Source organism: Pistacia vera, unplaced genomic scaffold (genome assembly GCF_008641045.1).
Source record: "Pistacia vera cultivar Batoury unplaced genomic scaffold, PisVer_v2 Contig107, whole genome shotgun sequence".
Classification (NCBI taxonomy): domain Eukaryota; kingdom Viridiplantae; phylum Streptophyta; class Magnoliopsida; order Sapindales; family Anacardiaceae; genus Pistacia; species Pistacia vera.
Window position 1 is genome coordinate 161,527 of NW_022195104.1, and position 26,777 is coordinate 188,303.

Sequence of the window (26,777 nt, forward strand, 5' to 3'; positions counted from 1 at the left end):
TCTTGGTAACAAATCCAATATTTTACAACAAATCTAAGATTTTGAAAATATCTCCTTGAAATTTAATTTCCCAACTTAATGATGAGAGAGATTTGTCTCACTATTAAATTACTTTTTTTCTTCTTAATTCACTTAAGGCAAATAAGTCTTTTTATACATAGATCATCATATGAAAAGTCAAATATATCCTTATTTGATCCAACAAACATTTTCGTTTATTTAATGATAGATTAAATAAATCCCTATCTAGATTCTAATGCTCCAAAGTTTAATCTATTATAATGATTACTGATAAGATGTCCAGTGGTTTATTAACAGCAATCCAAATGTCGCAAAAAATATGATACGGGTAATTTTTTTTACTAGAACTACTTATTTAAAATTACTTGTATTTTTAAAAGTTATAATGAGGGTACAATTATTAAAAGAATATTCAAATGTTGCTGTGATTCTAAGGAAATCCCATATCTAAATGGGAGACCATTGTAGATATATTCATGTCAGTGTGTTTGTCTTCAATAAGGAACAAAACAAGAGTGAATTTCAAGATAAATAAGTTAACTATTTTTAGGTGGTTGAGTGGTTCAATATAGACTTTAGGGTGTATTACTCAAAAGGTCTTGAATTCGAATCTTTCCTTGGTTGATCATAGAGATAGTCACTGGAACTCTTATCTAACCAGTAGTTTCAAGGTTCTAAGAAATTAGTTAAGGTACACGTAAGTTGGCTCAGACACCTCCGATCATTAAAAAAAAAGGATAAAAGCGCAATCAGGCTTTCATTCCTTCCTTTAAATAGATCCTCCTTTACTCTAGTACTGTACTTATGGCGCAATCAGTAGAATATATTAGAAAGAGGAGTGGCGCAATCAGTTAAGCGATATCTGTCTTAAACTTAAATAGGTATCTTCCCGTCTAGTACTTCTTTTCTAGGAACTGTCTGAAAGTGGAAGCATAGGAGCTAGCAGAGTGCAGTTCGAGCATTAGAAGGAAGCTAAGGCAAGCAATCAGTACACGAATCCCTTCCTCTAGAAAGAGTTCCCCCTCCCCTGTAGTAGCTCTCTTCTGTTATGAGAGAAAGGGGCTAGAAGGCAATTTCATATCAAATGAATATAAACATTCAAATCATAAACCCATATATGAGAAAGTAACAACTTAGAAGGCTTGTTTTAACTTGTATGGAAACATTGGAAGTGGCATGGCTTGAAGATCAAATTTAGTCCATGTATAACAACTCCAACAACACACAAAGACAAATAAGATCAGTAAATCTACTACTAAAGAAAGACAAAATAAAGCCCAATAGGAACAAAACCTAAAATGGAAAGACACAGATTGCATTCAATATCATGAATATTAGTCTGGGTTTGATACATCACATTCTTTTTACAAAGCCCATCATGAAAACCAAATCAACTACTTTCTTGTTGAAGGATTTATACTAGGGCTTCTATTGTCACCCCTAAGTCCAATCAATATTCTTTTGACGCGGTCTTCAGCATCATAAAATTTACTATATTATAACTGAATGAAGCTGCCCAGAGTCCAATTACATCTATACACGCTTGAAGGTGGGTGAATTTGTTTATGAAATCTCATAAAGACTGTTAGGTTCATGAAGTTTCATAGAAATTAAGATGGATAAGATCAGCCATGGTCAGAGGACGCAAAGTTTAGCTTGTTCATCAAGAAATTAATTAATTAATATCTTATATAAGCAAACCTCCAGGATATTTGAGCACACAAATACATCATTCACTGTTTTATTGTCGTTGTTTAATCTGAATAGAAAGACACAACCACTGAAACAGGAAAAATGGGTAATCATAAGAAAGAAAGCCGGGACTCATCCTTCTTTACATCATTTGTTTCATTCTTGGGTATCTCCGGCAGACGCGAAGATAGAAAGAGCAGAAAAGCTGCACCACCCATGGAGCCCAAAGCAGCCATACATCCGTTATACAGAAGGTTTTTCCCATAAAAGTGTCGTCAATTTAGTCTGTTAATTTGCATACTGGTGAAGTTTATGGTTTTCATATTTCGTGCTTCGTCTTTAACTAATGTGTCAAATTAGGGGCAAGTTTTGCCTTAGGATTTGATCCTTCAAGGATGGACTCTGTATTGTTATTATGCAATAAGATGTAAGAACTTCAGTTCAATCTGTTCATGAAAATTTTCCTTTACCTTCTATTAGCTTTTAATGAGTCAATAATTTATGGAAGACCTCTTATTTCTACATTAATCAAAGAAACATCTGATTCTAATCATGAAATCCAGCTATAATTAAGTCAAATCTTTGTAATAGAAATGGAATATTACCCCATTACAGATCGGTAGAATACATTTACATGACCAAGAACTGTTACAAGCCTATAAGGTGAGATTCTTAAAGTGTATATGTACATAACAAAGTTTTCAATCTCTTGGCTTTTCAAATATTCTGTAAGTATACATGAAAATAAATAACCAATTAATGAAGAAAGAGAAATCAACTAAAACCGTATTACATATAACTTTATTACATACATACATAACAAAATATTATGTATACAACCCAATCTCACAACTTTCTCTTACAACTCTAATGTGACAACAGAATTGGCACTACCACATCAAATGACAACTTTGATTAAATGCGAACGGCCGTTTCTTAGGGACGAACGATCGTTCATTCATAAGGAATGATTATTCCATTCATAAAGAATGGTTGTTCCTTATGAAGGAATAAGAAATAATCATTCATTCCTAAGAAACGACCGTTGATATTTAATCAAGATCATCTAGTGTCTTGGGTGTCGTGAAAGCTGACATAATTATCAATTCAACTGCCACGTTTGAGTTATAAGAGAAGATTATCTTATATATATAACAATTAACAACAACAATAATACTAATAATATATACATCTTCTTATAAATTATATTTTTTAAACATCATAATAAATTTACTATTATAAGTTTATAACTAGTGAATTTGCTCTGTCCAGTTACATATAAACACGCTTAAAGATGGAGTAATTTTTTTAAAAGAATTGTGATGGAGTCAATAATTTTATTAAAATAATTTTGTTAGACATATGAAATTTCTAGGAATTTCATAACTTGACCGTCAGAAAATGATATCGGAAACCAGGATGAGATCAGCCATGGTCAAAGGACACAAAGTTTTGCTTCTTCACTACGAAATTCATAATTTAAATAATAAGAGATATTGTACTAAGTTTACCTGACCAAACAAATTAATCTTCAGGAAGTTTGAGTACATATATCTCTGAATTCAAATAAACATTCTCTTTGAAATGTCTGGAAACTTGTTTCATTGTAAAATTACTGCAATCTGATTACATTACAGAAGTCAAAGTTAAAACAAGGAAAATGGGTAAGCATAAGAAAGAGAGCCGTAGAGATTCATCGTTCTTTACATCACTAGTTTCATTCTTCTGCATATCAGGCGGAGGTGATGAAGGAGCAAAAAAGATGCACCGCCCACCAACCCGGAGGCAGCCATGGTGGCTGCTGCAAAGCATTTCTCTAGTGCTCATAAAGTGCGGCTAATTTAGTACTGGTCAACTTTATTTTGCCTTAAAATTTGATCCTTTTTAACGGATTCTGTATTATTATATGTAATTGCGTAAATAAGCTGTATGAAATTTAATTTAGTCCTTTCTTTTTGTACGGGGAAGTTTTCAATTACCTTTTCATACATGTTTTAGTCGATTATTGATCAAAGACCTCTCCATTTCCAATCACGAAATCCATAATAATAATAAAGCCAAATCTTAGTAGTAGATATGAAGTTGCATTTATCACTCCAGCTCAGCCCCTCTTCAAATGCTGAAGTAAATAATCAAAACGTTAATTTTCATAGTCTGATATCAAATTTTGAATTTAATAATTTATTCCAATGCCTTTCCTGTTAGCCATATAAACTCGCAAACTTAAATCAACACAGATCCAATATCAAAATTCAGAACGTCCAGACAGTAAAAAAAAAGAAAAAAGAAAAAAGAAAAGTTTGAACATCTAATTATCAACTCTTCGTTATCTTTTCTTTTTCTTTCTCTTTCTTCCTCCAGAAGGACAAGGTTTCGTCGAATTGCAGACAGTAGAACAATAAATGAATGATGATAAACCTTACAGAAACACTACATATATATCATACATAATGTTCTATTAGAAATGAATATTAAACTTTTACATACCGGTTTATATTCTTCGTTTATGCTAGAACTTGGAATATTCACAATTTGCCACGAGTCTTCCTCACAAGTCCACGATCCATTACCTTCTTCCACTTGTTCAGAATTGTGGAGAGATGGAATCTCTTGGACTTGGGGGTTGGTCTCATCACTCACATGTAACCAATCGAGAGATGGAATTAATTCTTGAGCCTCCTGCCTATGATCTTCAGAATTATCACAATGATCAGGTTCTGAGCAATTATTTTTAACAGGCTTTGACGATACAGTGCCTGATATTGTTGCAGAAAATCTCATTAACTTCATCCCTTGATTCTTGATGTAGTATGGAAATAATATCTTATACAGAAAAAGGGGAAACAAAGATGTACAGAGCATTGGTAATAGGAGAAAGAAAGAAAGAGCGATACAGATGAAGGCAAAAGAAATGATGTGAAGAATGAAATTGTTGCACAACACTTTAGTAATATGAATATTATATGATTCTGCGGTTGACGACCAAGCGATGGATATAGGTAAATATGGGATCTTTCAGTCGTTTTATAATGAGTAAACAATTTTTCTCACCCAAAGGTTTGGCCTAATGACACTTTCTCAATCAAAAAGTTTTAAAATACAACTATACTAACCATAACAAAGTTTTATTAGTAAATTTTTCTACGAAGAAAGGTAGGATGGTCAAAAATCCATTATAAGTAAGGGTATGATGGTCAATTAACATTCAACATTTCTAGAACTAAAAAAGGCTACAAATAAAAGTCGGCCATGTTTCCGTCTCTTATCGCCAACCGACGGCCACTGCAGTGTTACCAGCCGATGGCCACTCACTATTTCACTGCCAGATTCTGACTGTTTTAGACACCGAAAATCACCCTTGTTACCACCATACAAATCCCCTTCCTCACCTCTTAAAAACTCCACACTCTATTGGCCTCCCCCACTCGTCGTGACCTACAGTCGCCATCGCGAGACAATCATGTTTTGCGATCGCAATCCCTTGCAAAACATTGGTTTTTTTTTTTTCTGGTGTTGAATTGTGGTTTGTTGTTTGAAGTGTTCGTGTTGCTGCTGTGTTGATTTTCTAGTCGCCAACCGTTCCCCAATCTCTCCAACCTTGCTGCTTCATCCAAGCCCACCACATGTTCAACCTATTGCCCTAACGAAAAGCCCTAGTCACCAACGAGCCAGCGTGCACGCAAAGCCCTTGCGCCCATGCCCAAAGAGCATGCAAGACAACTCGCGCGAGCTCCTAGCGCCAACGAAACTGGCAACGTTGGCTTACCCCTTCACCACCACCAGATTCCCTGACCTCCATACTCCAAAAACCTTTTGACTATTACCTAATTACTCCAAAGTTTGCCGATGCCGTTTGAATTTGAGTTTCACCGCTTCCAGCCGAATCCGGTGGCCAAAATCCAAGCCGTCACCACCCCTTGCTTCATCGGCCCCCACTCTACAAAACCCCTACCACCTTAGTGCCCACTTGCTCGCCGTTCCTCATCCGAGCAACACAACTGCCTACCGTCGATTTCAATCCAGATGATAATAATAAATTTTCTTTTTAAGTCAAATAGTAAAGGGTATTTTCATCTTCACAATTTATATCATTATATTTAATAGAAATCGTTAATGGAACATAACGTTTGGATAGTAAAATTGTATTTTAAAACTTTTTAAGTTGGAAAGTATCATTATGACAATCTTTGGGTGGGAAAAGTCGTTTACTCTTTTATAATTTCAAAAAAGGGATAGAAGGTATATCGTGTTTGTTATAATATTGCATAACGTAAGAAAAGTGGTATGGCATGCAAATGGGCAAAGATGGAGTTGCACTGAAGATTTGTCCAAATTAAAATTGAAAGGTTTTGAGATATTGAGGGACTTTGTAACACACAAATGAAGAGATAGTCCCTATTTCAGTCTTCTTAAAGACTTAAAACATTAATTTGTTGTCAGACTCTGATGTTTTGCCAGACATATTCATGGAAATAAAAAGTACAAATATCCACTTACTGTGTGTTTTGGAGTGGGCCTTAGAGTTTAGGTTTTGATTTTTGAATTTGTTCTCATCTCTTAATAAACTTGTTGAATGATCCTACCCCTTCACCTCACGTGAATCCCTCTGTTAAAGTTAATGTTAAACTAAAACCAAAGACAAATCAGGTCTTGCATTGCATTGACTTTTTGTATAGTGACAATATTATATAGAAATTCATTATAATTCAAGCTATTTTATATTATTACTTTCTTTTAATTCTCATGAATATCCTTTCATGTCTTAACAAAACACAACTCCATATAATAATATCACGTTTATAGAGACGTACCCACTTCAACTTTTTATAAAATTTAATATTACATCGTCAATTTATCAACCTCTCTATTTTAATCACAATCAAAACAAAACCAAGTCAAACTGACGGCCTACTAGGAGTGACTTCACGGGAGTCACATGAACTTACCCACACCCCATCATACCCCACCTCCCACTCTTTTAACCAAAAACAAGCTGAACATCGCCTGAGTTACTTTTCGCCGGCGATTCTAACTAAATATTCTCCTCTCATCTCCTGTAATGAGAACATCCAAGCCAAATCAAGACGACGAAGAATACGACGACGAAGACTTTATGTCTAAGAAAGAAACCACTTCTAACAGTAACAATAACAACATCAAAGGTACCAGATCCATCTGCTCTCCTTCTTCATTTTTTATGCCTACCTAGTTTTTGATTAAATTCATATGTGATTTGGTAGATGGTAAAAACAGTGATAAGGCTAGTGCTATTCGATCGAAGCATTCTGTCACTGAGCAGCGAAGACGCAGCAAGATTAATGAGAGGTATTGTTTATTTCCAGTCTTTATGTTCTTTTCAATTCTTAATTTTTCGTTTCTACGACTTCTTCCTCTTGTATTCTCAATCTGTATCTAGTTTTGCTGTCATATTTTGAGGAATTGCTTTGTTTCTGCCATCAGAATTCTACTAACATTACTGGAATTAAGGATTCTCGTTAACTCGCAACATCGTAGTAGTGACATTCAACATGAAAATAATAACATTTTGTAAAAGTATACCTAATATCTTTTCTAAAAAATACAAAGCATAATTAGTTAATTTTATTATTTTAGTTTTGACTGGCCAGGTAGTGATACATGGTTAGTACCATAGCAATCTCATAGTTGTCAAAGTTTTGAACTTGCTTTATTTTGTGTGAATTGAAATTTGAGAAAAAAGGTATTGATTGAGCTTGTTGAACTGTAATATGCTGCTCTCAGATTTCAGATATTGAGAGATCTCATACCCCATAGTGATCAAAAGAGAGATACGGCATCGTTCCTATTAGAGGTAGGTCATGTATGTGGGAATGAACTGTGGTGTATATGTTAAGTTAAGCTAGAAATTATTTTCTTCAAACGTGGTGAATGACTGTGAGTTTCCCTCTGCAGGTGATCGAGTATGTCCAATTTTTACAGGAAAAATTGCAGAAGTATGAGGGTACATACCAGGATTGGAGTTCTGAGCCCACGAAGTTGATGCCATGGGTAAAGCTCCCATGCTTGGTTCTTTTTATCCATATATTCCAATTAAAAAATTAAAAAGGTGTATCTATATAATGTTCGTCAATGTGCCTTTATGCAAATTCTGGTATAGGATTTGATACCTCTGAGATAGAGTTTCTTACATATTAGTGAGAGAAATTCGAGTCGAGTATCATTTGACACTTGCATAATGAATCTTCTGGTGTTTGATTTGCTTATATTACTTGCATCCTTCAGAAGTATAATTTAGGAACATCATAGTCCATTTAATAATTATTATAGAAGTTAACCTGATGAACTACTTTATTGAGTAAACCGAAAATTACATTTTGCTTAAGGGACTTTGGATTCTCGGATTGAAGGTTGCAGAAGCATCAGCAGATTTTTGTCTGGATTCATTTGAATAATGCTTTGTGAATGGATTGTCTTTGCAAATTTAAGAGAAAAAGAGACAAACATTAAGTAGCAAATTGTCGATATCATTCACTAGTTCATCTAAAATATGCTAATTTTATTTCATCTTGGTATTTCTTACATTAGGCTATTGGGTTTGATCATAACAAGGTTGATATTGTAATGCAATGACTTGGGGCTCAAATTTCTCATAGAATCTTTGGCTTCTCTGTTTATCTATATCAGTTGCTTTTCTATTTGCTTTTTCCACAAAGTCCACTACCCTTTGCCTCTCTGTCTGCAAAAAATATTTAAAGTTTGATTCTTATATCATTCCTTTTTTCTTCTTTCTGGGGTGGGAGGACGATGAACAACAGTTGGCTTACAAGCATTTCATGTTAACTCATTGTGCTCCTGTTTTGTAACAGAGAAATAGTCACTGGCGCGTTCAAAGTTTTGCTGGTCAACCGCATGCCAAAAATGGTTCTGGTCCAGGGTCAATGTTTCCTGGGAAATTTGATGATGGCATTCCTCCAACCATGCTTACAAGCTCACAGAACCCTTTAGAGTCTGATCCTAGCAGGGATGTCTCCTGCAAAATGGATCGGCAACAGGAGTTAGCAAACAAGGGAACACCTCTGCCCATGTCTTTGCAGGGAAACATGCCCACTGCTGTAAGAAATGATATGCTAGTGCATCCTCTTCAGAGACCGGTTTCTGACGCACAGTCTAATGAGTGTCCCACCACTGGTGATATAATGAACCAACAGGAGGAGCTGACAGTTGAAGGAGGGACAATCAGCATATCAAGTGTGTACTCCCAAGGGTGGGTATTAATAAAGAATGATAAAATAATTATGCTTTTAATTTTTGTAAATATATGGTACACCAATTATTAGGTTGACTGTCATCATTTACATTGAGAGAATCTGAATTCATGTTGGGGTTTCTCCCTTTGGGGTTTGTATCTTTGTTTTTGTTAGTTTCATATCTCCAATTACCAGATGTGTGGAAAATATGAAGCACAAATGTTATCTATCTTACTTGTTGCTTTAGAAACTATTATATTTGAGTTGTGTGGTGGAGTGGTGGGGAGTTATCATATATGGATCCTATGACTGATTAACATATCAGTGACTTTTTGAAAGGTGCTTGTATGTCTCCCAATCTTTTGAACCTCAACTCTGTGTAGGCTTTTCACTTTTCACATCTATGGTGATGTAGCTAAATGTATTGAGACTTAAGTCATGGTTTAGGTGGTTAATCATTCAACTTTTGCGTGATGTGATCTTTTTCAATCACCTTTGCTCATTTTATATTCTTGGTTTTGTTTTTTCATACTAAATATCTTTGTTTGCTCATGAGTATTTATCTTTTTCTTCAAATAAATTTTGGTGTTTTTCATGCTTATGTTTCTCTTTTTTCTTAAAATATATTCTTCATTTCTGTTCAAACATTCTTTGGATGCTTAAATTATTGTCTCAATATGGAATCTGAAGGGTCGCTGCCAGGAGAATTCAAGTATTTGTTCTTTAAATGTTGAAATCCTTTTGAATAATTTTTTTTTTTTTTTTTAAATATAAATTCTTTTGGTGAGTGATAATTGGCATGTCTATTACATTTATCTGAAGCCTTCTCTAAGATTTGGGTATCAAGCAGGTTGTTGAACACTCTGACTCAAGCACTGGAAAGTGCTGGTCTAGATCTGTCACAGGCCAACATCTCGGTGCAGATTGATCTTGGGAAGCGATCAAACAGAGGGTTGATGTCTGGAAGTTCCATTGAGAAGGTATGCAGTGGGTAGATAGCTAAATGATTTCAATCTGGGTTTGTGTGGTTAAGATGGGGTCTGGGCAGATCTCTTACTCTCTTCTGCTAGCGGTGTTACCTTCTTTTTTATTTATTTGTTTTTTGATGGGTAACTGATGGTAAATATATTAATGGGAGTTAAAAGAGAGATATAATTTTGGATAAGAAATCCACTATTGACTAGATCTTTCCTGAGTATCTACACAAAATACCCCAAAAAACTATAAGTATCTATACATGATAAGTAACCCTAAAATGTGACAAAACTAGAACAGGTTTGGCTAAAACCCCATTTCAGTTAAAGTGAATGAGAAGGATGAAGTATCTTGAAAGTCTTTGGAAACTGAAGCCAACAAAGCTGCAAAAAATACACTTTGTCCCACAACAAATTGTTTTCTCCAAAATCCTTGTATTTCTTTCACACCAGATCACACCAAAAAGAGTGAGCACCACACACTTCTATATGGTTGGAACCTTCTATTCTGTTACAAGTTTATATCAATTAATTTTACAGTTCATGTTTGATTTAGTTGACAATATCTATCTTTACTGTTTTCCAGGGTCCCCAAAATCCCGCCTCTAGCAATCAGGCCATGGCAAAACTTAGGGATTTCAGCAGCAGTGAAGACTCAGATCAAGCTCAAAAACGGTTGAAGACATAAGGCTAGTATGGCATTTCCTGAGTCTTCGTTTTCGCCTTTATTTTCTCTTCTGTCCTTTCTTCCTTTCTGTTTCTATTTGGTTTTTTCTCATTCAATTGTTGTACATGCTTGCATTTGGTTTCCTTGGGTTCTTACCATATATTGTGGGACTCATATCAAGAGCTATTACCTTGAATTATATGTTTATGTAGTTCATGTTGTGATTTATGTTCAGGGGATGCCATTTCCTTTATTGTGCTTGTATCATATATAATGATTTAAAACATATGAAATAGGGGCCCATTGGGGTCCAATTGCTTGGATAATGGGTTGGTTGTTTGTCTGTACAAACTTTTTATTTGGAAATATTAATAAATTTTCAAACTGGTATCAGTCACAATATTAAGCAAAATCTAAATGTGTTGTCAATGAAATTCTTCAAACTTTTGTGTTGTATAGTATGTTTTTGTGAAAGCAAATTAACTGTACTTCTGGATATTATACATTAGAATCTCCAAACCTGTCGTAATAGAGCAATCTATTAATTAGCTTTTCATGTATAGCATAGCATGGCTTTTATGGTTCCTAAGGTACCAAGATTTTGAGTCCTTAGTTTTGCCTCTTTTCAGTTTGTTGGTAGTTTTTCGATTTTGTATCTGTTTTGTGGTGTTGTTTGTATGTTAGTTTATAATGGGCAATCTGAAGTAACTTGGCGTTGCAGTAATTATTTTTGGCATCCTGCCTGCCTGAAGATTGTTGGGAATTCAAAGAAAATCGAGTGCTTAAGTTGTAGCCGAGCAATTCAGTCTAAGTTATGGCAGGAAAACAAATTAAATGAGCATGTGTGTTCTGGGTTCACTGAAATGTGGAAATGTTTATGAAATGAACATTGTTGGTTTTTTTCAATTTTATTTTAAATGGGGATGAATGTTGTGACTTGTGGGTGAGATTGGAGATTTAAATTGAAGAACTGGTTAATGGCTGTAACTTAATAGGTCGGTTGGGTTTGGCAAGCGACGGTGTTCAATACGTTAAATAAATTTTGTTCATATGATTTAAAAGTTAATAGTACATTGAAGCAATACAAGAGTTAGATGATTCCAAGGGATTTGGCATGGGTGGTCAGTTGTTTTCAGACTAAGATCATTTTGTATATTTGTTTTCATGATCATCATATTTCACGCAGGGCTTGTAATCTTTTAACCTTTAGAAATAATGTGGATCGCACCAGTAGTGTAGCAATAATTATTAATAATATTATGAACATGTGTCCTTAGGACTTAGGAGAGGATTCAAATTTGCAAAATAATAAAGAAAGCTTCTTAATTAACTCAAAATTGATCCCGGCTGTAATATTACTTGATCTAACAGTTCTACACTAGTTGAGATAACGTGGATTGATTTGACGGGTCCTAATGGTTTGTATGCGTTTAGCTTATGGCATTTTTCTTGTATTTAAAACAATTAAATACTAAAATGATAATTTATCTTTTACTTATGTATAAAATAAAAGTTTAAATCTTGAGATATTACAATTTTTTACAAAAGGATTTAAAGAAAAAAAAGTTTTTAAAATATAAAATATAAAAAAATAATTAAGGGCATGTTAACAAATAAGAACAACCTGCCGTCCCCTTTTTTGTCTTTTCCTAAAAAATTGGTATCTCGAAGAGAAGGTAGCTTCTGTAAACAAATGTTAGAGACTTGAAAACATTATTTGAACATTTTATTACCATCAAAACATGTTTTGAGTTATATATATAACTAAATTAAATTATTCAATTAACTCAACATCTTTAAAAGACTCTTTATATGATCTAAACTATTTATTATAAAAAATTTATTCATAAAAATAAAAGTCTAACATACTCTTTATTTTTTTAAACAAAAATTAAAAAATGAGTTTAACTATCAAATTTCACTTTTTATTCCAATTTTAATTAATAAACTATAAATTTTTATACATTTTATTTATTAATTCTCTCTTCTATTAAGTCTCTTTCTTAAAAATAAAGAATATTTTTATTAAATTTAAAAAATTTATTAAATTTGAATAAAAATTTTGTTCTTTATATTTAGAAATTAGCGAAGATACTCTTCATTTACATTAATTATACTTTTTAAAATAAAGAGGATAGCTAAGGATGCTCTTAAATGTGCATTTATTGGTGTATAATTCAATTAATTTAATATACATCCGCAATATTGCAGTTAAATTCAGAATGTCCGAAGTCAACTCAATATAATAGTTAGAGATGGCAATTGACCCGATATTTTTTTATACCCGACCCGATTTGGCCCCAAAGGGGCGAGCTTTACCCGAGGTTGACGGGCTTAGGCTTGGGCCTGGGCTTGATTTTAAGGCCCGATCTCGGGTACGGGCCAGACATGGGTATATCTTTAGGCCCGGCCCGTCCCCAAAAATTTTAGTATTAATTTTACTAATTTACCCTTATACTATATATTTAATTACAATATTATCCTCTATATATATATATGTCCATTTTTTCCAAACCCTAACCACAATTTTTATCCCGTATTGAAGGTTTAACATGTTAAAATTGCTTTTAAATAAGTTAGATAGGTTTGATTCAACTTATAAAAATGGATTTCACCATAACATATTATGCACAGTTAAAAAGTTAGTATAATCAAATATTATAGAGTTTTAATTGCTCACTTATTGCTTAAATTATTTACGGAAATAGCTTCAATTAATATTTAAAAACTATTTCTAAAATTAAATATAAAAAAAAATTTAAAATTTATTAATATTTAAAAATAAACATTATTAAAAAAGGCAGGCTTGGGCCGGGCCTACGATTATAAAAAGCCCGTCGGGCCGAGCTTGGACTTTGTCTATCATATCAGTAACGGGCTCGAACCATGCTTGGGCCTGTGTCATGAGGTCGGGCTTGGGCCTGGGCCACGGGGTACCCGGTCCCAGCCCGGCCCGGCCCATTGCCATCACTAATAATAGCAGTTATAAATGAGTACATAGAAATTGATCACCGATTGTTTCAATTTTTTTATTTTTTTTCATTTTCATGATACTAAAAGTAAATGAGGTAGGAGCCATTAATCATCAGTCTTTCCCCCTTCCCAAAACCATAAACTCGTATAGTTGGAGTTGCAATCGCAGAGAGGAGAAAAAGATGTTCCACAACTGTTACCACAAAGGCTCTCATGCGCTGCAAATTCAGTTACTAACATGGTTAAAAAATAAAAATAATAATGAATCACTTACATAACCCTCAGAGTCTTGATTTTCAACTCTCTTTTTGAGACGCCATTCCCACAACCACCTTCATTTATTTGTCATTGCTGTAACCCCCCATAACTTTCATCAGAAAAGCATAATCATAAGCCGTTTCCTTGCACTGACTATATCGGCCACCTTCTCCAAAATGTCCTCCATGCATATTTGTCTTCAGAATTACTGACTGAGAACAAGCAGAACAAGTTCTTTCCCGTACTTTGGCCACCCATTTGGCAGCTCCCCATACTCCAACTCTGAGAAGAATTTTATATTCTACCAGTATAAGTTAGTCGATACAATGTACATATGCAAGGTAAGATATATACGAGCAAGTAAATGCTAACAATAGAAAACACAAGATGTGTAATTGCCTTGAGTCATGAAATGATGCTGTAACAAGCATTGAAGGATAGCAAACACCACAAGTAATGTTATCATAAGGAGAATAACTTCGAATGCACTCAAATTGGGATTGTATCTGAGGGTTTCCAAATTCTTCATAGTCAAGTGTGGTGAGAGGTAAACTGGGATCCAACAATGTGGTGCAGATATCAAGAAATGGAACCTGAAATAAACATTAACCAAACGTCAGTGACAAGATTTCAACTTTTAACTGCACACGAAATACTAATTGCTAAAATTAGCCATAGTAGATACCATCCATTTTGTTTCTATCATCATAGAGAAAAATAAGTGAGTTCAGATCATTTGTATTTCTTTATTCTTTGCCAAGTATAAATTATAGCAAAAATCATAGAACTAGATCCATTTATGAGGCAAATAAAACACTCTCAAATTGAGAAACACCATATTTTATGTTACATTAATGTCTCACCTTCAAAATGGTAGCACTAAACAATTTTGGGAACATGTTTATTGCTGCCCCCACAAGTAGACATCCCGCACTATATCCAATGGCACCAAGTCGATCTCGACAAACATAGCCCTCATTAACCAGGTAGTTGCCACATGATATGAAGTCATCAATAGAATTTCTTTTATATAATCCACTTCCAAATTCATGCCATGAAGAATCAGCCCCACCACCACCCCTGGCCACAAAAAAAAAAAAAAAAAAAAAAAAAAAAAAAAAAAAAGAAATGTCACTGGAAATAATAAATATCTCAAAAGTACCACCAAGGACATTTTATATTTCAACGAAGACGATAAGTGACTGAAGGGTATTTGATGTACTAGATTAAACAAAGCAATTAAGCTATATATTAAGTGAAATCACACTAAATATAGATGATGACAATAAAAGATATATAACCAAAACATCATACAAATAGGAAAACAAAAGTACTAAACCTGCAGACTTGGTTTCAAAAGTCTTGAATTATTGATAACATGCAGGTAGTTTCATTTTTTCAACTTACATAAAAGATTTGAAAATTACGAAGTGTATTCAGATTATCATTGCCACATTGGTCATGAGAAATATAATAATAAAGAAAACCCAATCAACCAACCTAACATCAGCAAATGCCACCACCCAACCACGATCAAGTAAACTCAAGCGGTCTGCGGACCAACTTTTATCCAGAACTTCTCCATATGCTCCATAGGCTTGTAAGAGTCCAGGAGACTGACCCCTCTGCCAGGATTTTTTTGAGAACAAAATGGTCAATGCAACCTTAACACCATCATGGGAGACAACTTCCCTCGTCTCACAACAATAGGCACTGGAAAAGGTCTTCCATTTCTGCAATCCGATATTTTGTTAATTTTCAGCCTCGTAGTTATGTTAGTCAATATGTTCTGTGGTGTCTAGCTCACTTGCAGTAGAAAATAATCCAGCATTACCAGAAGCACCACTGACTTCCTCTTGCTGAACAATTGAGAATGTTTGTCTCAACATGTTGTAGTCAACAATCACATCAGGCATCTGTACATTCCAGAAAAAGATTAGAGGAACCTCAAGAAATCAAATAAATGTCGATTTTTCTCTTTTTTCAGAATCAAAGTTAAAAGTTTGAATACTGTAAAAATCTAGGAATGAGCATCAATGGCCAGGCAGTAGGTGGTAGTGCCTGGCCATTTCCAACTATTTCAGTGATAAAACTAACTGCTAGAAAGTAAGAGAGATAAAGCTCCAACACACAAAGTATAAGCACTTTCAATCTAATAAGTTTATTAGAAGTTATACCACTGGAGATGAAAGCACTGCACGGTATACAGAGCTCATGAAATCATGGTTTGAACCAGGAAGAACGCTACATGAATATGATGGCAGAGGAAAAAACCATGGATTAAGATTCTCAAGCTCCATCTGATGCTGCATAACAACTCAGGACACATTAAATGAATAACAAATATGTTTATTTATGTAAAACTAAAGGCGGCAATATTTTTTCATTTTTAGCTATTTTGGTACACTGCATACAAAGGGAGAAAAACATACATCTTATCTTATGATGCACAATTATATGCAAGAAAAAAATAATTCCATAACATGCCCATTCAAAAGAAATCCCAGTCTTTCTTTGCTAAATCATCATTACTTTTCATTTCATACCTGGTGATGAATCTATTATCACAGACTTCAATAAGATGCAACACAAAACAGTGTAATTATCACTAATATAGTAAGAGGGTGCTTTTGATGATTTTGTGAAAGTAAGAATGTGATAAAGCAGATAATTCAATTACCTTACAATCAAAATTGATTGGTAAACTGATAGAACAAATCATGGGGACACCTTTCTTATTAAGAAAGAGCACCAAATGTCCATTAAAAATGTCCATATCTTGTACGCTGATATCTTCACCTGGAAAAATGATATTCTGAGAAGAAAAAAGAAGTATGTAACGAGGAAAAAGGATATGCACAAAAAAAGAGAGGTTCTATTAGAAAAATGAAGATACCTGCCAGTTAGCTGAGTGCATTTCTTCAACTCTGCATGTAGCCAAGTAGTAATCTCCACCCAGTGACCTCTCATTTTCACTTAAAGGAGCATTTGTGAGAATATAGAATAAACCATAGTGATGTTCCAAAAAATACTGTACTCCAGAAACACGCTTATGTACTTTATGTAAGCCACCTAATGGGTTGTTTGCATCTATCACATATACCTGTAATAAGAACAATATAGGATGTAACTCTCCCAAAAACAAAACAATTATCTTATAATCAGACACAACAAAATGAATTGGTAAATTCCTTCCTCGGAAGAAGTCCTTGAGTTTGAATTCACAGTTATGAACTTGCCATCTTTGGTGCTTGTTATATCCACACAAAAGTTGGAATCACTTTCTGAAAATACTGGGATATCCTCAGTATTATCTAAACCTAGCTTTGTGCAGTGGACCCTGCAAGTAAAAAAAATAAACAATTAAGTAGATGAGCAAACATCCCCATCTTAAAGAAAACAGTTTCAAACACGGCTTAGATTAATTTGCCTGAAAGGCCGTTGATTTTCATTCGAGATAGTATAAAAGAGAGTCTTGCTATCTTGAGCCCATGCCAAGCTGACAACTCCATGAGCTGGTAACCTTGGAACCATACATCCATTTCTGAGGTCCTTAATTTGAAGCATGAACCGTTCACAACCAGAAGTATCAAGCGTGTATGCTAGAAAATTGTGGTCTGGAGAAACTCGACATGTACCCACATGAACATAACCTAAAACAGTAATCACACAAGGGAAAGTTAAAATCACAAATGATAAAACTCAATCACAACTATCATGTACAAGCATTGCAAAACTTCTAAGTGCAAATGAAAGAGTTGTATGAAACAATTTTTGGGGTATATTAACATGGACATAGTCAGTGCTATCAACTTGGTTCTCCTCATGACCATTTACATTTCCCTTTAGAAAATTCCTTTCATTTGGAAAGTAAATTCTTTATGAACAACATAGCATAACCACCATGTACAGAATTAAGCAACTCAAAACTCCAAATGACACTTTTTCACACTAGCATATAGACAGCCAAAAGAATTGTAATTTACCGAAGCTCCGCTATGGTGAGGTATATATTTCTTTTTGCCTCTTAGACCCACCAAAAATTGGTAAAGAAGGATCATTACATTCCATCGTCTCAACATAATTACTGAGCAATTTAGAAGGGATTGTCATATATACCAGGAAGCAAGACCTACCATATTTTTCAGCAACTTCATTCCAATCAAGCAAAATCTCCTCCTTTCCAAATTGTCCTCTCACATTGCGAAGAATAGTCTTCATCCAACCACTTTCCTCGTTTTCCAAGCTCCTACATAGAACTGGGTACTCTTTCCCCTCTGGTATGTACTGGTAGTATAACCTATACAGTAGTAATAAAACAACAATTCATTGATTCCAAATACATTTTCCACTAATAATAGCGTGTCTGATCACAGTGACAGTTAACAGGACTTTCGAGTGCAATATCTATCAACTAAACTTGAACTTCATAATCACAAACGAACACTACTGTTAACCCACCAGTAAGAACACCAAAATGGTAGCATATAACAATCACAACGCTCTATGTTACTGTTAGTAAAATGATGTTGTGTACCGTAGATAGCACTTCCCATTTACAAAGAAAAGAAAAATAATTTAACATTCGAGAATTTTTATTTAAAAAAAATAGATGTGAATTAGGAAAAAGCATGAAATGAGGTGGGAAGAAAATGGACAAACCAAGGCCCCCAACGCTCAGGAGGAGTTGATATTTTGGCGGGCATTCTGTTTTTCATCTCAGAGAAAAGAGTACGCTGCAAGTTGTGCGTCTCAGCCATAAAAGCTTGAGCATAATAGTTTTCTTGGTTGAGGTAGTTAATAAAATCAGGATCGTTGGTGTTTCTCATCCAATGGTAGGGGTCTTGCCAAGTGAGTCCATGAGCAGAGAGTGTGAAAGGAACTTTCTTCGGTAGAGGAGGGGGTTGTGAGGGTGAAGGCAAGGTGTGTGCAGCTCTGCAGAGAGAAGAGGATATGGCGGGGATTAAGCGAAAAGAGAAGGGCAATATGGAGGTTAAGCGGGAAGAAAGAACCATAGTCCTAATACAACAACAAAACAAGGGTTTGGAGGAGACGGGAAAGTGTAACAGGAGAAGGGGAACATAAGAAGTGCAAGCGAAACAATTTTTGTCCTTTGTTAGAAAAAAAAGGGGGTACGACACAACACCTATCCAGAGTTTGCCGTAAAGACAAAGTGATACCCAAAAAGTTTTAAAATGACAAATCCATTAGTAAATCTGTTAACTAAAATGGTATTATCGATATTCTAAAATTTTTGTAAGGTAATTTTGACTTTTTATGTTTTAGAGTTTGTGCATACAAAAATAAAGAAAGTTTAAAAAAATTACATTAATAAAACATTAAAAAAATCCGCCCAAATCTCCTATCTTTCTTCTTCTTCTCCCCCTTCGCTTTCTCTTATCTTTCTCTTATTCTCTCCCTTCTCTTTCCTTCCTTTCTTCTCCCTCTTTTTCCTCTGGTCACTAGGCAAGAACCCGGCACCGGAATATGGACTAGAAGCTGGCCAGATTGAAAGCCTCTCTCCTCTCTCTCTTCTCGTCTTCATCTTCTTCATCTCTCTCATAAAAGGACAAAAAAAGGGGGGGTCTTTTGCAAAGCTGTTGCACTTCCCAACCCATTTTCCGAAAGCCCGATCACCGAAAACCTTTCCTCTCCCCGCCAATCGTCTTTTCGGTGTGCCATCTCTAAAACTCCCATTTTTCCCGTCGTCGTTTGCTTACTTTCATCGTTGATTGAATTCTTAGGGTTTTTGTTGTTTGTTAAATTGGGATTGATTGGTGTTTTGGGGGGTTTCTAATGGGAAATTGATGGTTAGAGATTAATTGGGAGTGTTTTTGGGACTTCTGATCGGTTTTGGCATTAATGATTGATTTTCCAAGTTTTGGCTCACCACTTGTTTGAGGTTTTGCCCCAACCCTTCTATGCCTTGCGTGTTTTGGTTCTTTTGAGTGTTTGAGAGTGGTTCTTCGGGATTTTTTGCATTGAATCTTTTAGGGTCTGCTTGGGAGTTTTTTTTTCATAATCGCTACCATAAAACTCCCCAGACCCTTGTGATTTGAGAGAGGTTTTTTTTGGGGCTTTGGTCATTTTTGCTGGTTGTTGTCCTGGTTCTAGGGAGAGACGAAGAAGATGAAGATGGAATTTTAATTAAAATTAATTATAAATATAAAATAATTAAAATTGAGAAGGAAGATTTTTATAAAATTAATATTAAAGAGAGAAAATGAACACGTGACCAATGCAAAATGTTATATTTTTTTTGTTGGATATAAAATTATCATATTGTCCTTCTTTAAACGAACTTTACTAACAGATTTGGACGGAAGGTAGATAACTGACGTTTTCAAACTTTTTGGGTATCAAATTGTCTTTATAGCCTACTATGGGTGGGTGCATGTTGTTCAAGCCGAAAAAAAATGCAATTCTTCGGTTATCTCATTTATGAAAATTATTAATTGAAATCAAAATTAATTATATATGTTATGTGTGATATTATTTACATATACTTTTCTTTTTTAAATTATATATATATATATATATATATATGTTAGAACCTTTCTATAGTTATAATGTTGAGATCAATTAAATTTATTACTATAAGGATGTTATAATTTAATACAGATATAGTTACAAGAATTATTATTTTGATTTCTTATTTTATAATTCATGTTTTAGTAATATTAGGATTTCAATTCATTGTTTTAGTAGTATTATGATACTAAGGAAATGGATATCAAAGAGTCACTGTAAAATTTAGTTATCAGATTCGACAACTTCACTACCCTAATCAAATGGATATTAATATCTTCCTCAATTATCCAAATGAACAACAAGTCGTATATGTTTTAACTGAAGAAAAAATCATTACTTGAATTAGACAATAAGAGAAAGAAGATCATCTTAAGGATGATAGTACGGAAATACCAAAAATTTCATGCCAAGAAGCTCTGAACATGCTTGAGAGCTAGAAATATTCTGGCTTCAACAAGAAGATGTTCATGTTGGCAGCTTATTATATACCCACAAGATAAAAGATATGGTAACAACTTTAAAACATAAATCAATGTCCTAAATAACTTTAGATAAATATTTTATTTCATCTTAAATTTTTAATGTAACATAACATGTATTTTTTGTAATATACATATAATTATTACTATGTAAAGGCAAATTCCTTAAGACGGGACCTAGAAAAATTATAACTTATTACAATGTGATATTTATTCTTATTTATAACTGACCAAAGTTGAGACCGGAATTTTTTATGACTACATAAATATTATAGAGTATTACTATAAAAAAATATAAATTGTCTTTATTTTTTAAACTTACCTTTTGCTTTGCAATTAGAAACGTTCCAATCAAAATAACTAATTCAAATGGGTAGCTCCGTTATTTCTTATTTTATTTCTGACTAGATTTATAAATCACCAGCTTACCGAGAGTGGAAATTATAAACAGTTTCCCAGCTCGCTGACTCTGCGTGTAATGAGAGCAAGTGCCGCGTGAGTGAACAGAAGATCAACTCTCTCATATAGTTTACATTGTTCAATTAGTCTAACCTAATTCTAAGGGTGCGTTTGGACCAGGGTGATATAAGATAACGAAGTAATCTTTGTTCATTTTGTAAGATTCAGTATTTATTTTATAAATAATAAAATATTACGAAAATCTTTTATTATAAATAGTGTTTATTGTTGGTAAAGTGGAGGGTAATCCAATACCCTCTCCCACTTCTAGGATTAAAACATTATCGTGGTAATCTAATTTTCATAACTACTTTACCCTTAATTAAAAATCATTTCGAGCACAATTGCCCTCAAATATCTACCAAATAACAATTACCCAGCCCCCTATATTTTGAGAAATTAGCTAAAACGCCCTAGCCACAAAAACGTTTTAAAATTAACAAAATACCCTTAGCCACCCAAGACCACCACCGTCGACTGCTATAATAGTGAACGACCGACGAGATCTAGCCAATAAGGCCTTTTCAGCCATGGATTTGTGATCCATGGCTGGAAACGATCAGATCTGGCCGTTTCTATGGCATTTCACAGTCTCTGTTTCACAACCGTGAAATGGCCATAGATCTAGTCATGAAATGGCCATGGATTTGTGATCTATGGCCGAAAATGGCTTTGTTGGTGCATGACCGACCATATATGACCAGTCGTGCGTCATTTTATCAACTGCCGGTGGTAGCCGACGGTGGTGATTTGCTCCTAACAGTGGCTTGGGGTGGATGGTGATGATTTTGTTACAAATTAAAATTTTATATGGATGAGGTGTTTTAGCAAAATTTCAAATGTAAGGGGTTAAAAGAAATGATTCAAAAAAATAATATTATATTAATATTTAAAAAGGAATGTAATTTTGTTATCTAACATACTCGTCCATTTATCCTCCTAACCAAATATATTATTCACCAATTTATTCGAACCAACCAAACACATTTTCTAAACATTCCTAGTAATCTTCAAAGTGATCTACCTTTCTATCAATATAACAACTCTCTATAATAAAACATTATATGATCTAAACGCCTTTAAATAAAATAATACATGTTGATAACTAGCTTGAAAATGTTCGTTGTGTAGAACAAGTGGTTAATAAATATTCCAAGATGTTCAATTTCGGTAATACGGAATCATGGTATAGAGCTAGCTCAAGGATACCTCAGTGGGTTCAAATGTTTTCGCTCCCATCCTAAAGATGAATTGTAGCATATTTTTCTCCACTTACCTTCCCTAGGGGTGAGAGAAATTATTTCGAAAACCGATCCGAAACCGAACCAAAAATCTAGTTTTTTTTGTAAACCGGTTTAGTTTTCGATTTGTAAAAATTGAAAAACTGGAAAACCTGTTCAGTTTTTGGTTTAAGAGCTTTCCCAAACCGGTTTTTACCCTAAATAACCCTAAGTATATAAATAAATTTTTTATTTTATTTTATCAAACTCCACCTCCACTTCCAAACTCCATCGCAACTTTTTGCAAAACTCCACCTCCACAGCTCCACTTGGGCACTTCCACCCTTCAATCCAGACTCCACTGCAACTTTTTGCAAAAACTCCACCTCCCTCCACCTCTACTTCGACACTTCCACTCTTCTAGACTCCATCACCACTCGCCAACGCCACCCACCACCAAACTCTCCAAACTGTCTTCTCATTACCGTTAACCATTCTCATCGACGACGGCAAACGGCGACCAAAGGCGACGACCATAGCTGAGCTAGATCTTCGCCTATTTAGATCTTCAATCTTCAGCTGCTCCACGATCAGCAGTCCTAGTTCATCACGAAACCGCCGATTCAACAAGGTAATGGATGTCTTCTAATTCAAGCTTAATTTCATGTTTGTTTCGGCAACTTTTTGTTTCTGTGGGTAATGATTCGTATCTTAATGTGAAACAGGGTAATGGATGTCTTCTAATTCAAGCATGATGATGGATGAATGGTAACTACAGAAACACATAATGTGAAAACCCGTTTGAAAACCGAATAACAAAACCGAATATTCGGTTCGATTTATTTTATAAACCAGTCCGATTTCAGTTTACATTTTTTCCTAAACCGAAAACCGATTTGGTTTTCGATTTACCCCATCCGGTTCGGTTAACCGATTATCCCACCCCTAACCTTCCCTACCTGTTATCCTCAATAGTATTGTCCAATAAATTATAAGCAGTTCTATAAAGTTCCAGTCCTCCATTATATGTTGAGAACAAAATCAAATAAGAGCATTTGATAATAAATTTCTAAAACAATCTGATAAGCCTCCTATAACTAAATTGTACAAGAAGAAGAAAAAGGGCAACCTAGGAAATTCAATGGACAAGGGCAGCAAGGGGAATTCAGATTAGAATTGGTTAGGAGGAATCTCCACATAAGGGAGGGTAGAAAAGTGTGATTACGTGAGTACAGAAAGTGTGATATCAATTGTATTTAAAGGGGAGCAATAGCTAGCTGATGGGATATAGAGAAACTGGAATTAGTTAGGAGGCCGCTAGACCCTCGAAGTGCTATCAACTATTTTATCTTTTCTTGTCATTTTATTCTTCTGCTTACAGTGTTTTTCCATTCAAATCAATATATATCAGTTGGGTCTCCAAAATAGAGTTGTGCCATTTAGTTTTCATTAACAATATTTCATTGAGTTTGGAGGTGATTTTCGGGTGTTCTCATCAATTTGATATCAGAGCTAGGTTGGGGAATGGTCAAACCAAAGATGGAGAACAGGATGGAAAACGTGGAAAAAGAAATGAAGATAGTAAAAGAAAGTATGGACGCGATGAAAATTGACCTGGGAAGTGTGAGGGAGTACTTTACGGAGATGTGCGAATTAATGCGTATGAGGGAAGAAAGGGATGAACAACGAAATAAGGAGAAATCATCCTCCTCAACCGGGGATAAAACTTCCAGCCACGATAAGGAATCTGAACGAAAACAGGGCAGCGATAACGAGAATGAGGACAAGAAGATTCGTAAACTGGAACTACTGATATTTAACAGGGATGATCCCTTTGGATGGACCTTCAGAGCTGATTGGTATTTTGCAGTAAATAAATACTAAGAGGAAGAGAAGGTACAGGCAGCAGCAGTGTGTATGGAGGGACGAACTGTGAACTGGTACCAGTGGGTTGAACTCGGTCGCCAATAACCTCCTGGAGTTATTTTAAATCAACGCTTGTGGAAAGATTCAGGCCATCGTATAAGGGGTCTACGTATGAAGCACTGGTCGCATTGAAGCAAACTAGGACTGTTATTGAATTTCGTGAGCAGTTTGAAGAATCATTAGCTCCCCTGCGTGAGTTAAGAGAAGATCTTTTGATGGGTATTTTTGCAAATGGTCTTAAGGAAGAGTTAAGGGCTGAGTTAAGGGTAAGTAAGTTCAATAGTCTATTTGAGCTCATTGACCAGGCCCATAGAATAGAAAAGAAAAACCGGGTCTTGGACAAATCTAAGCCTAGACTTTTTAAAAACCAAATGGGCAAATCCGAAACACAAATAAGCAAACCCGAGAGATACAATCGGGTCTCCATTGCTCCAGATTTGGGATGACAAAATGGCTAGAATATGGGAGTTAAACCTCCAGAAACAGGATAGAACAATCGGATATGGGACAGGAGAGAAAAAACGATGGGAAGAACAACCACTCCACCTCGCAACGACGGATTCCGGCGACTGGCGGAGGCAGATTTGTAGTATAAACGCTAAAGGGGGCTGTGCTTCTGGTGTGACGAGAAATTTGGGCCAAATCACCGGTGTAAAAGTCGATGTCTTCAAGTTCCTTTGCTGATGGATGACGATGAACCTGACAGAGGGGAAATCACGGGTGAGCCAGAGTCAGAAAACTCTCCGAAAGGTAATCCTCTCTCACTATCCATAAATTCCATCGTGGGCATTACTTCAGAAATAACCATGAAGCTTCGGGGGCAGATCGGAAGTGAGAAGGTGGTGGTTTTGGTAGACAGTGGAGCCTCGCATAACTTTATCTCACTGGGGTTAGTGCAAAAATTGGGGATTCCGATTGATGGAACGAAGTCCTTCGGGTCATGGTGGGTAATTGATTCAAAATCAAGGGTGAAGGGATATGTAGAGATATCAAAATTGAAATGCAGGGAATGGAAGTTCAGCATGATTTTTTTCCATTTCAATTGGGTGGGGCTGATGTGGTCCTTAGAATTACTTGGCTTAGCACTTTAGGTGATGTTTATTCCAATTGGGGCAAATTGACTATGGCATTCGATAGAGAAGGGAAGCAAGTGATCCTCAAAGGAGATCCTTCACTGGTGAAAACAGTGGTTTCTCTAAAGACTTTACTTGGGCTACTTCCACTGGAAGGGGATGGGTACGTGGTGGAATGCAATTCAATAGAGGTCTGAGAAAATCAAAAAGAAGAACAATTGGACCCTATGGTGGCAGAGGTATTGACAGATTTCACCCAAGTTTTTGACCAAACCATTAGACTGCCCCCCCGTCGGAAGCTTGATCACGCCATTACCCTGCAACCAGGAATCAACCCACCCAATATCAGACCCTATAAATACCCTTATCTCCAAAAATGAGATTGAGAAATTAGTTGGGGAAATTATGGATGCGGGGATTATTCAACTAAGCACGAGCCCTTACGCCAGTCCCGTGTTGTTAGTTAAGAAAAAGGATGGGAGTTGGAGATTTTGTGTTGACTTTAGAGCCTTAAATAGCATTACCATACCCAACAAGTTCCCTATCCCCTCCATTGAAGAGCTGTTGGATGAGCTAGTCGGAGCTACAGTCTTTTCCAAGTTAGATTTGAAGTCGGGGTATCATCAAATCCGCGTGAAAGAGGAAGACATTCCAAAGATAGCTTTCCGTACCCACGAGGGCCATTACGAGTTCTTGGTGATGCCCTTCGGGTTAACGAATGCCCTATCTACTTTCCAGGCCCTCATGAATACGATTTTTCGACCATTCTTACGGAAGTTTATTCTGGTTTTCTTTGATGATATTCTCATTTACAACTTGGACATGACTACCCACATCCAACACTTACGACACACTTTTCAAATTTTGCAGGATAACTCACTGGTGGTAAACCAAAAGAAATGTCTGTTTGCTAAATACAGGTTGGAATATCTGGGCCACTTAATCTCTGCTAACGGGGTGGAGGCTGACCCGCAAAAGATTGAAGCAATGATATCTTGGCCGGTACCGCATCATGTGAAAAGCTTAAGAGGGTTTCTAGGGCTCACGGGTTATTACCGACAGTTTGTGAAAGGTTATGGTTCCATCGCCCAACCCCTTACCCAATTATTAAAAAAGGATTCATTTAGCTAGAGTAAGGAAGCTCAAATGGCATTTGACAATCTCAAGACCGCCATGACCACTGTTCCCGTTTTAACCATACCTAATTTTGAGCTTCCATTCGAGATTCAGACGGATGCTTCAGGAGCTGGAATGGGTGCCGTTTTGGTGCAGAATGCT

The 26,777-nt window shown here is 35.4% G+C and overlaps 3 protein-coding genes across 4 annotated transcripts; 1 reads left to right on the forward strand and 2 right to left on the reverse strand.

Annotated features, from left to right (window-relative positions):
- Positions 1-3,799: 3,799 nt before the first annotated feature.
- LOC116131595 lies at positions 3,800-4,561 on the reverse strand. The gene is made up of 2 exons (XM_031417250.1): positions 4,201-4,561; positions 3,800-3,832 (listed from the first exon to the last, which is right to left on the reverse strand). The coding sequence occupies exons 1-2, from the start codon at positions 4,501-4,503 to the stop codon at positions 3,815-3,817; spliced, it is 321 nt and encodes a 106-aa protein (XP_031273110.1). The 5' UTR covers positions 4,504-4,561; the 3' UTR covers positions 3,800-3,814.
- A 2,039-nt stretch (positions 4,562-6,600) lies between these two features.
- LOC116131741 (transcription factor BIM2) lies at positions 6,601-10,796 on the forward strand. Of its 2 annotated transcripts, none has more exons than XM_031417423.1 (7): positions 6,601-6,875; positions 6,957-7,038; positions 7,474-7,543; positions 7,645-7,740; positions 8,559-8,956; positions 9,790-9,919; positions 10,500-10,796. In XM_031417423.1, exons 1-7 carry the CDS (start codon positions 6,773-6,775, stop codon positions 10,599-10,601), a joined length of 981 nt encoding a protein of 326 aa, XP_031273283.1. In that variant the 5' UTR covers positions 6,601-6,772; the 3' UTR covers positions 10,602-10,796. The 2 variants fall into 2 exon arrangements, with proteins under 2 accessions (XP_031273283.1, XP_031273274.1); XM_031417414.1 differs by having other exon boundaries at positions 6,604-6,875; positions 6,954-7,038.
- Positions 10,797-13,632: 2,836 nt separating this feature from the next.
- LOC116131761 (protease 2-like) lies at positions 13,633-18,137 on the reverse strand (the record flags this gene model as incomplete). The annotated part of the gene is given in 10 exon segments (XM_031417443.1): positions 13,633-14,093; positions 14,211-14,404; positions 14,675-14,891; positions 15,312-15,727; positions 15,989-16,117; positions 16,492-16,626; positions 16,708-16,916; positions 17,009-17,151; positions 17,242-17,464; positions 17,948-18,137. Coding segments are annotated over 10 exon segments (2,058 nt in total), but the record flags the coding sequence as incomplete, so codon positions are not given.
- Between the last annotated feature and the right edge of the window lie 8,640 nt (positions 18,138-26,777).